The sequence below is a fragment of the Chondrus crispus genome, genomic scaffold (assembly GCF_000350225.1).
Source record: "Chondrus crispus Stackhouse genomic scaffold, scaffold_194, whole genome shotgun sequence".
Taxonomy (NCBI): Eukaryota; Rhodophyta; class Florideophyceae; order Gigartinales; family Gigartinaceae; genus Chondrus; species Chondrus crispus.
The window spans coordinates 112,278-124,837 of NW_005179061.1; the positions used below are offsets into that span (position 1 = coordinate 112,278).

General features: G+C 48.2%; 1 protein-coding gene across 1 annotated transcript; it reads right to left on the reverse strand.

The window, feature by feature from the left end:
- Nucleotides 1–8,257: 8,257 nt before the first annotated feature.
- CHC_T00003550001 (hypothetical protein) lies at nucleotides 8,258–8,329 on the reverse strand. Its single transcript, XM_005714684.1, has one exon. It carries the CDS (start codon nucleotides 8,327–8,329, stop codon nucleotides 8,258–8,260), a length of 72 nt encoding a protein of 23 aa, XP_005714741.1.
- Between the last annotated feature and the right edge of the window lie 4,231 nt (nucleotides 8,330–12,560).

A 12,560-nucleotide genomic window follows, 5' to 3' on the forward strand; every position in this document is an offset into this window, starting at 1 on the left:
TCTTTCCAAGATGATCGAAGAAGCATTCCGAAATAGATACTGTCTTAAACCAACTTCTCGCTAGAAAACGGTTCTGCCGAAACGTAAAGATGCTTTGCTTGCGATTGTGCAGTTTGCGCATGACAGGTAACCCATTTCTCGTCTTACAAACTTTTCTAATAGCAGCGACGCGAGTAGCACCAGAAGCATGAGGATAGAAAAGAAAATCTTCCGTCCCATTCTCGTTGCTCTTCGCTACAAAGAAGTGCTTGCCGTAAAGGGCCTCACCAATGACATCCTGAGTTAGTTGTCGTGGTTGCCCATTTCGAAGTAACCCGAGTTTCTTGTCAACGATTGCCTGGATAGTCGGTAGCATTCCCTTGAACTTCTCGCATTGCTCGATGAGAGGGATGATTCTTCGAGCCGGCTGTTTGACACGAATCCTCACAGATGCTAGCCAAATGCTGTTTCCATCCACCTCCATGTCATGTGGAAGGTATCCAACTCGTGCCATGATGAAGGACTGGGATAACATCTGAGCAACACGGACGCGATGATTGCCTTCTATAATGTGGTACAGTCCACGCCAGTGTAAAGCGTCAACAGGCTCGTGATCTGACACGCCTCCGACAGATGAAAGCAATAGGCGATTTAGATTGCTCATATCTACCTTGCGTCTAACACAGGTAAGAACGCAATGACTTGTTCGAATTAGCTCGCTTTTCGCGCCTCTCACGTACATGGCTTTCACACAATTTTCGATGACAGCGAGATCTGGTAATTGTGATACAGCGTTGTTCGTCATTACGACGTCTTCTTGTGAGCCCATAGTATAGCCGTTCTGCTTGTGGAGAGATCGGAAGTCACGAAGGCGCGGGGCGGAAAGGTGCATGCAGGGCTGGAAGCGTTTGGTTGTTGGTGCAAATGTTTATTAAACTGTTCAAGTGCATGCACCTTTTTGCGCGTTCTGTAATGCTCTGCCCACGTCCCTTCGGGACGGTATGATAAACGCACAAAAAGGTGCATGCACCTTTTTGTGCGTTTTCTGTAATGCTACGTTTTTTGTAATGCTCTGCCCCGTACCTTCTGGATGGTATGATAAACGCACAAAAAGGTGCATGCACCTTTTTGTGCGTTTTGTGTAATGCGACGTTTTCTGTAATGCTCTGCCCCGTACCTTCTGGATGGTATGATAAACGCACAAAAAGGTGCATGCACCTTTTTGTGCGTTTTCTGTAATGCTACGTTTTCTGTAATGCTCTGCCCCGTACCTTCTGGATGGTATGATAAACGCACAAAAAGGTGCATGCACCTTTTTGTGCGTTTTCTGTAATGCTCTGCCCCCGTACCTTCTAGACGGTATTGGTATGATAACACCATCCAAAAGGTGCATGCACCTTTTTGTGCGTTCTGTGTCCAAAACCTGCGTTTTTAACACTGGGGGCTGGTGTATATATATTAGGCCAGCTGCCCTGTGGGAACCTTTCACACCTCTCCACAGCTCAACGATTTTCCACATATTTTCATCTTCCTCACGAAGGCAAGCGATGCAGTCGATCTCCCTACCACCAATCTCCCCCATTCGGGGATCATTGCCGGCCTCCGTCCCTGAATCATCTGTCAGAAATCACCTCACCACGTGCGGTCCAGATTTGTTTGGAAAGTCAATGAAATTTTCAGCGAAAGAGCTTCTAGACTCACCCCACTGTCGTTTCGTATCAACTCCTGCTGCTCTTAAAGAAGAAAGAGAACGACAAGGGCCGCTTGATCAACACCATGAATTGTCGTTTGTAGAACCCATTAATGTATATCACATTTCTTGGCGTTCTGGAACTACCAGAGACATTGTCTATGACGAGCACAACTGGGGGGCTGTTTCCGATTCTGTGGACAGAGCAGTACGAGACACTGGTTTCGTCCTGGGAAAATGGACGGAGCTGAAGACTATTGAAGAAGGGATTGAAGAAAAAGAATCACTTGCATTGAAGAAAGCTCGCGACATTCTGCAGCAACAGCGATTACATCTTCTCATCGATGAAATTCAAGTTCCAATGGGTCATTTTGTTTATTCAACTCTATCGCACAACGAGATTTCCGTACGCTCAAAACTCGCAAGTCAACTCGAGAACCTTGCGTCTTTTGTGAGGGCCCTGTGTCCGAGATATGTACTAGCCGATATTCATGTGTTGGAGCTTTCCGAATCTACTTGTACACCATTCTTCATAGCACCAGTACCATTGCATTGTTCATGTACTACAGTTATTTCTGTTTTCACAAGGGGGGGAGTCCTTACGGAGAATCAAGTTCAAAGATACAATGTGGAAGAAACATTTGGCAGTATTGAGCTCGGAGACATATCTCGTGTAGAATGTGTTGAGCAGCCCCCATGCTTTACCGGTGATACGGTCAGTGTATACATGAAATTGGATGACTCAGCCCCGGTCCTGTTTCTAAAGGATGGAGGCTTTGCAATATTCGACGCAGCAAAACACTACCTCAAATTCGGTACTGGTTCTTTGAATGGAGCACTCTGCGCATTATTGCTGCGAATTTGCGATTGTGGCAACTCCAAAATCTTATCACCACCTAGTGCTGCAGAGATGAAATTCGTTTGGGAAGAGAGTATTCTGCGGTACAAAGAGTATGAGTTTTTGGCAAATGGGGTTTTGGGAGATGGAAACCAGTTCTGCCCCCTAAGCGTGCCTCGGCTCTCTCGCAAAATTCCAGAACGTTCATTGGAATCGTATGCTGGTGAAATCAACATGTCTTTACGAGAGCCTCTCCAATACGATTCGTGTGAAGGAACTGTTCACAAAGGACAGAATTTCTTTCGAAAGTCTGTGGGAACTCCAGTCTTTTTACTTACAGAAGTTGTTAACCACAGAAGTGGAGACCAGTGGGAGGAGGTATGCGGCATTGCGCGAATTGCTGAAACGTCATATGACACTGCTAAATACGTCCAAGCTCATGGACAAAAATTTGACTATCCCTACGTCCTTGTGCAAGTCGACGTATTGCGCAAGAATGTTGCACAAGTATCATTCCCTACTGCTTTTGTAGACAGCACCGGGCGGAAGGTTGAGACCATGAAAGACATCGTACCTTCAAGTGATGAGTTGTACCCATGGGATGTCTCAAGGCTACAAATCCAAGTCTTTTCTACGACAGGAATATCAGACGATGACAGGGGCTTTTCATCTGGATTGCGTCTGCCTCAACTCAGTAGCGGAATGGCGAATACGGCTCCAAGTACGAATCCCCCGTTCCTCTCGCACGAGTAGAGCAATAAATCCGCCCCACGCTCGTGTGCAAACCTTCCCACTCAAGAGGAAAAGAAATTGAAGAACGTCAGGTCAATGTACCAACACTCTTCATCCATACATCTTAGACCCACATCTGTTTATGGCCAGTACCATTACCATTACATTGACAACACTTGTACAACACTTGTACTCATTTTCTTTCATCGTTAATGTTTGTTCCAGTAGATGGTTCAAGGCGTGTCTAGGCGGTCGCCTCCCCTTCTTCTTAACCTCCTTGTCAGTAGCCGTCATTCCTTCTCATGAAACCTTTTCTAAGTGGTCGCTTTCCTCTCTTCTTTTAACCAGTCGGGACCAAGGACCAAGGAAGGTAGTTAACAGGATGTGTCACTGCTTTACACTACAGAACACTATTACGGATATAAAATAATTAATAAAAAATCCAACCAAGAATTGTCGCACGACAAGATTTTCAGTAGCTGTATGGGTGGCAACCCATAGTTTTCGTGCTATATAAACTACGTACCTTTGTAATGGCACGGCGGGTTCAAGACCGGTTTATGTGGTCGCCTTCCCACGTTCTCAACTACTCTTTTTTAGGTGCTCACTTTTCGGTCTTACCAATCACGTTTTCAGCGGTTGCCTTTCCTTTCTTCCGGAGAGTGAGCTTTTGGTCAACTCTCTCTCAGGTCAATTTAACGCTGGCTCAAGGATTCCAAGTTCATCCTTTCCTCACCCACCTCGACAACCACCTCGACAAACACCTCGTCGAACACCTCCACAACCACCTCAACTTCGACACCAAGGCTCTCTCATCTCGCTACACACCATAACTTAACCATGTCTTCAAGAATTGCGTACCTCGTCAAGCATTTTCTCATCTGCAGGAGCATCTGGAACCGAACAAACGAAACTGCTTCTCGCAAGGACCAACTCTTCGTGCCGTTTTATAAATGGATCCTCACGACTCGAGAATCCAGAACAGTTGCAACGCCGAAAGAAGTTACAGACCTTCTGAATGCCATCCTTCGCAACGGAAGTCAGACCCCACGTCACGAAGTCTACTCCACCACCGACCTGAAGAACAAGCTCTGTATCAATGCTCATGGCCAGTACTATCGCATCGCTCTCGCTGCGGATTGCGAACTAAATGAATCGGACAGTCGCGTCCGCGATTTCATCGACGCAGCAATAGAAGAAAGCGACTGGTTTAGGTTGGATGCCGTCATCTGCGGTTTCTTCACCGATTTTGGAGCCCCAAAGACCCAGTCTCTCGCGAAAGGCAATCTCCGCACTGATCCATGCACGCGATTTGAGCAGCTTGTCTTCCTTTCAGCCATTGCATACCTTTCAAAAATGTTGAAGGCCGGAAAGAGACCGCAAAGCAAAAAGCGAAAGTTGTCGGACGGCAAGGCAACAACCGACAAAGCATTCCTTGGAAAAATCTCTCCGAGCAGTCTAAAAAAACATTCACAACTGATTGGAAAAACTATTCAAGCAATAACAAGGGCTTGGGACGCATTTGCAGTTTACCTTGGCTTTCAAAGTATTGAAGACATGGTCCTCCCTTACGTGCGTGTCAATTCTGCTCTGCAGTTTGAAGTCATTTCAAAACGCACTGATGGATTCGCGCCTTACATACAACTTCAGCACATCAACATCGATGTCGAACCTACTCATGAGGCCCAAGACACCTTCGAGGGTGTAGTTGGTCGCCCTCATGAATTGGACAACGCCATCAGAATATTCGCTGAAGACTTCTTCTCAGACGTCCGCGAAGCAATATGCTCGACTGATTTATACACCCGCTCACAAAATTCCGAATGGGGACATATGGATCGTTTCAAGATTCCACCTGGAGGAGTTGTACCATCTCGATTCCAACTCCTCTCCACCACATTGGTACAGAAGATTCGGTCCACAATGCCCCAGGCGACTGGAGACGACGCAATGGATATTGATGAAGCTAGTGCCAGGCCGTCAAATCCTCTGCAAACCAAGCCACGTTCATGTTCACCGCCCGCAGACGACTACACAATTGCCAAACTCCCAGAGATTACAGATCAAGAGATGAAAAAGAAATGGGCTACTCTAGAGAAGGAAATGACGCCCTTCTTGAGGATGCACGATGTTCCCTTTGAGGAAATACAAGATACTGAGGAGAGCTTCGGTTGCACGTCTCCAATACTAGGAAAAGTCCAGCTACTCCTCACAGATCCTCCGTTCAACATTAGAAGATTGGCAGGATCCAGGAACGCAACGTACGACGACCTTACTGAAGATCAAATGAAAATGGTCGTCGAGAGAGCCGCCCGTCTCCTTCGTGCAGGAGGGCATGCAGTCATTTACTGCAGTATCCAACAGTTCAGCCTCTGGGAAAAGCACTTCAACGATCACAAGACCGACCGTAACACCCAAGCTGAGCGACCGACTTTTGATGTCGATTCAGTTCCAATTATCTTTACCAAGCACCTGTCAGCTCGAAACGGTGCCTCATAAGGTCTTCCAATACACTGTCGTCTATTGCCGAGTTTGCAGTTCATTTAACGAAACTGGGACCGTCTCAAGCAGAAAAAAGAGAAATGGTCAATTACAAGAACTTCAACTACGTCGCTTCAACCTATCCAGCTTATCGAAATGTAATTGACAACTGCAAGGGGCTTCTTCCTTCCGAATCCGTTCGAGTTCAGAAGTCTGACAACTCTGGAACGGCAGACCTTCGGCCGGAGCAAAAACCTCTAAGTGTGCTCAAAGAACTCATCAGCCGATTTTCTCAGCCAGGTGACATCGTCGTGGACCTGTTTTCTGGAACGTTCGCAACTGCTATAGCCTGCTTCGACTTGCCCAAACATCGCCAATTCGTTGGATGCGAAAGGGACAGTATCTGTTACAGCCATGCCTCCAAGCATGTTTTCAAATGCATTGCACGCATCATTTCCGAACGCAAAACGGATGTGCCTTTCTCCCCCGAACTTCTGGACGCCGCTTTGTACGTCAACGACTACGACAAGAGTTACAGGTTGCCTTCTGATCCTCGATGGAAATCTCCAAAAGGCATGCCTCAATATCAAATCCTTCCGCAACACTTGCTAGCACATATCGCTGCCGAATGGAATAATCCCGAGTTCCTTGTGCGTTGCCTAAAAAAACCAGTGCACAAGTGGACTCGCGAATTTCGTGGACTGTTGGAGCAAACGGACCCCAAGACTCTTATGATCACCGATTACACCAATGCAGGTGTTTTTCTTGCTCCGTCGACAATCAAACATGAAAGAGCTGGAATGGGCGTCTTTGCTTCCAGGACGTTCGCGAAGGGCGACAAAATCTGCTCTTTCTTCGGTACACTCATTTACCATGACTTGGCATCCCGCAAGGAAGTTCATAAGACGTACGGTGAAGGTATCTTAAGTGTCACGGTCAAGCGCTTCAACAAGTACAGCATCCAGATTAGGATCGAGGGTCATGCCTTCAACAACATCAAGGGGAGGTCGCAAGGAAAGAAGCCCATATTTGTCACTCCAGCCCCATTTTGCGTTGGGGGATACATCAACGACATGAGATATCATCCCGACGACGAAGAATACGATTTATTTCTTAATAGCACACGCGGCAATGCTGGTAACGAGACAATGGGTAATATTCGCAAGGCGAATGCTAGGTTTACCCAGTCGAAGCCTGTTCACCACCCCTCCCAGCTAACAGATACAGATCTCATCTACATAGAAGCCGACGAACTCATCAATCCTGGCGCTGAGATATTCGTACACTACAGTGAGAATTCACCATTCGTCCATGAATAGCTTGTAAACAACAATTTTGCCTAGTTTCTATTGATGAATTCCAAACCTTGTCGTCACTCAATCCGTCGATGGGATCGTCGTCGAACCCCGCGTCCTTAGGACGTGATCGTAGAACACGGCAATGTTATTTCGCAAGAGACCATTGTCAACAGGCGAGAGGATTCTGATGATCACTCTTGTTTATTTGTAGTCTCTGAACGTAATATAGATCGTTGCGAGCGCAATGTCGTTTGTTTACGTGCTGCAGTTTTCGTAATGACTAATGCAACGTCTAGTAACACTTGCCTTGCATAAACCGTGCCTGACCTTATTCCTCGGTCATCCGTTCTGAGGGTAGAATTTGTCCCTCCTTGGGATAAAGACCGGTAGGGACACGTAGAGACAGCGGCAATAATGCAATGTCTTACTCATGGTTCACCACGGGTAAGACATTGCATTTGGGTCCACACGTGTACTACATTCTGTGTTTGTCGCGCAACAAGATCGACAAAAGCTGTATGGGTGGCCACCCATACCAGAATCAACCTCTAAAAATTTAACAAAAAATAATCTAGTTCCAGTATGGCTGGCCACCCATACAGCTTTGGGAAATCTTGTCGCGCGACGGCCATTAACATGTCATACCAAAGAAACTTGCTTGCGCAGGCCTGCGCGGTATACCTCCATATTTTATACAGCAATGACGATGTCGTACGACACCCCCTGCCGGCCTGTGATCAGTGGCCACTGATCACAGCTCCCCACTGATCACAGCTCCCAACCCTCAAAAATTGCAAACAAATTTTGCAAATTTTATACAGCAATGACGATGTCGTCCGACACCCCCGGCCAGCCTGTGATCAGTGGCCACTGATCACCGAACACAACCCCTTTGATTGACGGTGTGGTAGCGTAAGGCAAGGTTCTTGTTGTATTTGCAGAGATTTCCTTGGCTGACGCATCGCACACAACCCGTCTAGTTTTTCCACGCCTTGCAATCGAAGGAGGTGGTTGCGGAAGAGGTATTGGTAAGAGGCGCTACCGCAGTAATGTGAAGATATACCTGGTGGGAGATCTGGGAAGGCTGTGGGCACTACCATCGCGTGATACGCGTATTTCCAGAACCGAGCTTTATCGCGTCGCAAATATGTCTTCTGCACACGGCGAAGGAGAGTTGCCTCCGGCGCGCAGAGGCAAACGTTACGTTTTTGGGTTGTCAGATATGCGGGCTACTTTTCGTTAGTAATGGCTGTGAAGATAAACTGGATCTATATTACTTCTCACAACTTTCTCACAACTATGGCTTTTCATTTACTATCTTCAATTGCTTGCATGATTTGGCATAATCACGGAAGCGCAAGTCTTCGCTTCCGCACAGAACACCTCGTATATCGGCGGAAGATCATCTTGAATGGCCTCTTCCAAAACGGGCGTAGAGTATCCACCGTCGGGATGCGCTGCTAGAAGAAGGTTCATGGCTGCCCGACAAATTCCTGCACTCCTCGGTTGGTCCGCGCTGATCACCTCTCCTTCTGCAAGCAGTCGGGCCCAAGACTCAAGGACAGAGTCTATGTAGACGGAACGATATTGGAAGAAGAGTTGCTTGCCGGTCAAGGGATATTGAACGCCAGGATATAACTAGTTACTAGACCGTGCAACCAATAGTATGTGAAATGATGAGCCAGATCGTGTTTATTCCCAACAGACCCACTACATGTATTTCATCCAATTCTTAATCATCTATATCATTATCATCCATTAGGTTCTCGTCGTGACGATACGTACTGGCTCCAATGCCGCCATAACCAAATCCCCGAAGCGTCTGTTCGAAACGGGCTCTCTTCCTCGCACGGGAGTCCTTTATGGGACTCGTATACTTGCCGGTATCGGTGCCCTCCATCCATTGCCGCTTAGAGCTTTGGTGCGGGGAGGCATTATTGCTGTGCAGAACGCCCCCACCAGGCCCGAATGATCCTGAACTTGCAGTAGATCGAGGAGATGCAGGAGCCAAAACGTAACCTTCCGGGTTTTTTAAAACGTCTTGTTCGTGCGGGGTCATTCTCGCAAACGACTCGCCAAGGCCATTCCGAAACGTTTGGTTGCGAAAAGTTTGGATGCTTGCCGTGAGAGTTTTCAAGAGAGCCCTGTGAGCCTCAGCCATTTGCTCCATTTTTGACAAAAACAAACCGTCACTACACATCAATTCTCTCGCTAGACGCAAACCTCCGAGGCGTGTGCGGGGCTCCCTGATTCCATGCTTGCGACACGTTGACTTCAATTCCCGCAGAGCTTCGGTTTCGTATCTCGGACGAGAAGGCCCCCCCTTGGCATCACCAGCGATTGGTGGCTCTTCCATTCCTCAACCGGCGAGAACACTTGACTTCTTGGTAAGAAACAGGAGTCCTCCTCGGTCTGGACCGACTTATTCGGAAATGCTCTCAGCGCAGAAAGTGGTTTTTGAACATTCGCCCCCCTGCTTGAAATACCCTCGTGTCCAAGTCGCGCCACCACGAACCAAATGACGTGGCACCCGTTCCTGGTTTGGTCCCTACACTGAAGGACGGTGTGGAAGCGGGCATTACCATCCCATACCATACCTTCTCCCGTGACTTCACATCCCCGCCCGCCCGTAGTCTCAAATGTCCTAATCCCACGTAATCTTCACATCCCACGAATCTCCTAATCCTAGTTACTCCCCTACTCGCCTAAATCTCCAAAGCACAGCGAATCCCTAAAGTACGAAAACCATCCTGCTCCTTACTCCTGAATCCCCTGCCGGCCTGTGATCAGTGTCTACTGTGATCAGTGTCTACTGATCACAGCTCCCACCCCGCAAAATTTGCCACCAAATTTTGCAAATTTTATACAGCAATGACGATGTCGTACGACACCCCCTGCCGGCCTGTGATCAGTGGCCACTGATCACAGCTCCCCACTGATCACAGGACCCAACCCACTTCACAACCACGTTTTTCAACGTCCATCTCTTCTTAGACAAACACGTATTTATAAATGCCGCGCCCCAGTCACTGAAAAAGCGACGCTCTCGTACTACAACAACGCACCGTTACCAAAACTGCAGAGAAAATGGGACTACAATATAGAGTACAGGGAAGGAAACCCCAAAAAGATTTAGAGCTACTTGTTTACATAAAGAGATAGAGAGAAATGGAGATGCAGCCAAAGAGGCGGAGAGGAAGGGAGAAAGAGAGAGAGGGAGACAAAGGAAGAGAGATGGACACAAGTATAGAGAGATGGACACACACATAGATAGATGGTCACATACATAAAGAATTGGACAGACACATAGAGAGATGGGTATACACATAGAGAGAGACAGAGACAGAGACAGAGAGAGACAGAGGGAGAGACAGAGAGAGAGACAGAGAAAGAGACAGAGAAAGAGACAGAGAGGATTATTCAACCATTTCTGCAATCGGTGGTATGCACTCTATTTATTGTCCAGCTAGGCATTATGGAATTGTAAAGGAGGTTACTTAGTCACTATCGTGTTCGGGCTCTTCGGCTTCGCTATTGTTGCTGCTGCTGTAGTTGGCATCGTCTTGACAGTTTGGTAATCGGAGCGACCGTACTCTTCTCGGCGATGGAATTGGCTTGCGGCGTGGCTGCAGCTTCACTTCCACCACCACTATTAACGTCCTTCTCGCCCTCCTCCTCATCCTCCTCGCCGTCGCTGTCCACGTCTTCATCGTCATCAATGTTCGCTATGAACTCAGGTCGGAACGAGCGCTCCAGATGAATACCATCAGGGAGGTCATGGTCCTCCGGCGTGACGTACATATGGTAACGGAGCCTGCTTGAGTCTCCTTTGAAACCCACATCCCCAGTTCCAGCATGCATCAAATCGCCTCTGCCAACGAATATAGAGTACGGCGGGATGGAGACGATGGTTGCTGGAGTCAGCTTGGCTGCCTCTCTGAGGTTATTATCATCAGGAGATACGGAATTAACCTGCGCGATGCGAATGTGAGAGCCTTCGCATACCCATAGCCTGACTTCCCTTTCCCCTGAGCAGATCGTGAAAAACCCAGGACACTTCGAATTCTCCTGAACTTGGGAAGCCATCAGCGTAGGAAAGTCCGTGTGAACCTTCTGCTTGTCGCACTTCTTCGAAGTGTACAGCCAACGGCCCCCACTGTTCGGAATGTACATGTTGGTGCGGTCAGAACTGGAGTTGTTCCAAGCTCGTAGAGCTGCCATTGCCTGCCCGACACGCACGTCCAAAAACACACGCGATTTGAAGGCCCAACGGCGCAAAGGATTCCCTTCAACCGCTGTTGTCATTCCGTAGTTAGTGGCGAGATATCGCCCGATGCCCTTCTTGCCTGCTTCGCTGTCAGCTTCATGTCCACGGTTGAGAATGTGCGTCCACTCCAACGGCGTCTGCTCGGAGGTAGACTGCTGATTAACACCAGGGAGAGACTGCATTGCATCTTCACGGAGGCGTTTATAGAAGAGACCGTTCTCCAGACGCGGAAGGTTGATGTCGCTCAAGGTCTCAGGCACGCGAGCATCATCGAGAAACCCTTCAAGGATGCAATATCCAAGTCTCCTTAGTCTTTCGTTGCACTCTGCAAAGTAGGCAATTGAGACAGTGTCGTTGCAAGTCGATGAAGCCCACAACCTTTCCGACCCAGACAGCTCGCTGTAGCAGTCCGGTTCCATGTCTTCAGGATGTCGCGAATAGTAGTTGTAGGCAGCTCGGTAGAACACGATTTCATGGTTGCGACGCAAGTCATCAACATTGAGACATATATTGCTTCGATGCTCATGCGCAACATGAATCGCCTCTAGGAATGGCTTCACATGCTCAATTGGGTTGGTTCTCGGCCAACGGCTCGGCAAACATCGAGAGAAGCGTGTCCACAGCGGCCAAACAGGACCTTTGTACGGTTCAGGATCGCTGTACCCGTCAGGAAGGTTAGGGGGTAAGCTGTCGTTGTATCTCTCCGTGCTTTCTGGTTCAGCGTCCTCTGAACCACAACCATCACGAAGTTCCATGGAAACGCTCGGTGATCGTCGAGATACTTCGAGTCCCATTGACTGAAGAACTGTTTTTTGCACTTCCCACGCGAGCCCATCCAAGACATACTTGACCTCCTTCTTGACAATTTCCACTTGCTTGGGGTTCAACGTGCGCTCTTTCCGGCCCCGCGAACTAGAGCCAGCAGCCTTCGTCGTGCTTCTACGAGTGGAAAACCTCTTCGTCTTTTGCTTCTTACTGCTTTCATTCTCGTTCGTATTCCGAGAAGCCACATGCCGCTTTCTTTTGCTCCTCCGTGTGGAAGGTAACTTAGGAGTAGCAACCACGTCCGTCGCCGAGTGCTTGTCTTGTGTGCCATCCCCCCCTCCTTCTATTTCCCCTTCTCCTTCTCCTTCTCCCTCTCCTTCTCCTTCTCCTTCTTCTTCTTCTTCTTCTCTTTCTTCTTCTTCTCCCTCTCCGCTTCCTCCTTCTCCTTCTCGTCGTCCTTCTGCGGCTTGATTTCTATTCGATGCTTCCAATCCCTCCCTTGCCTCAGCG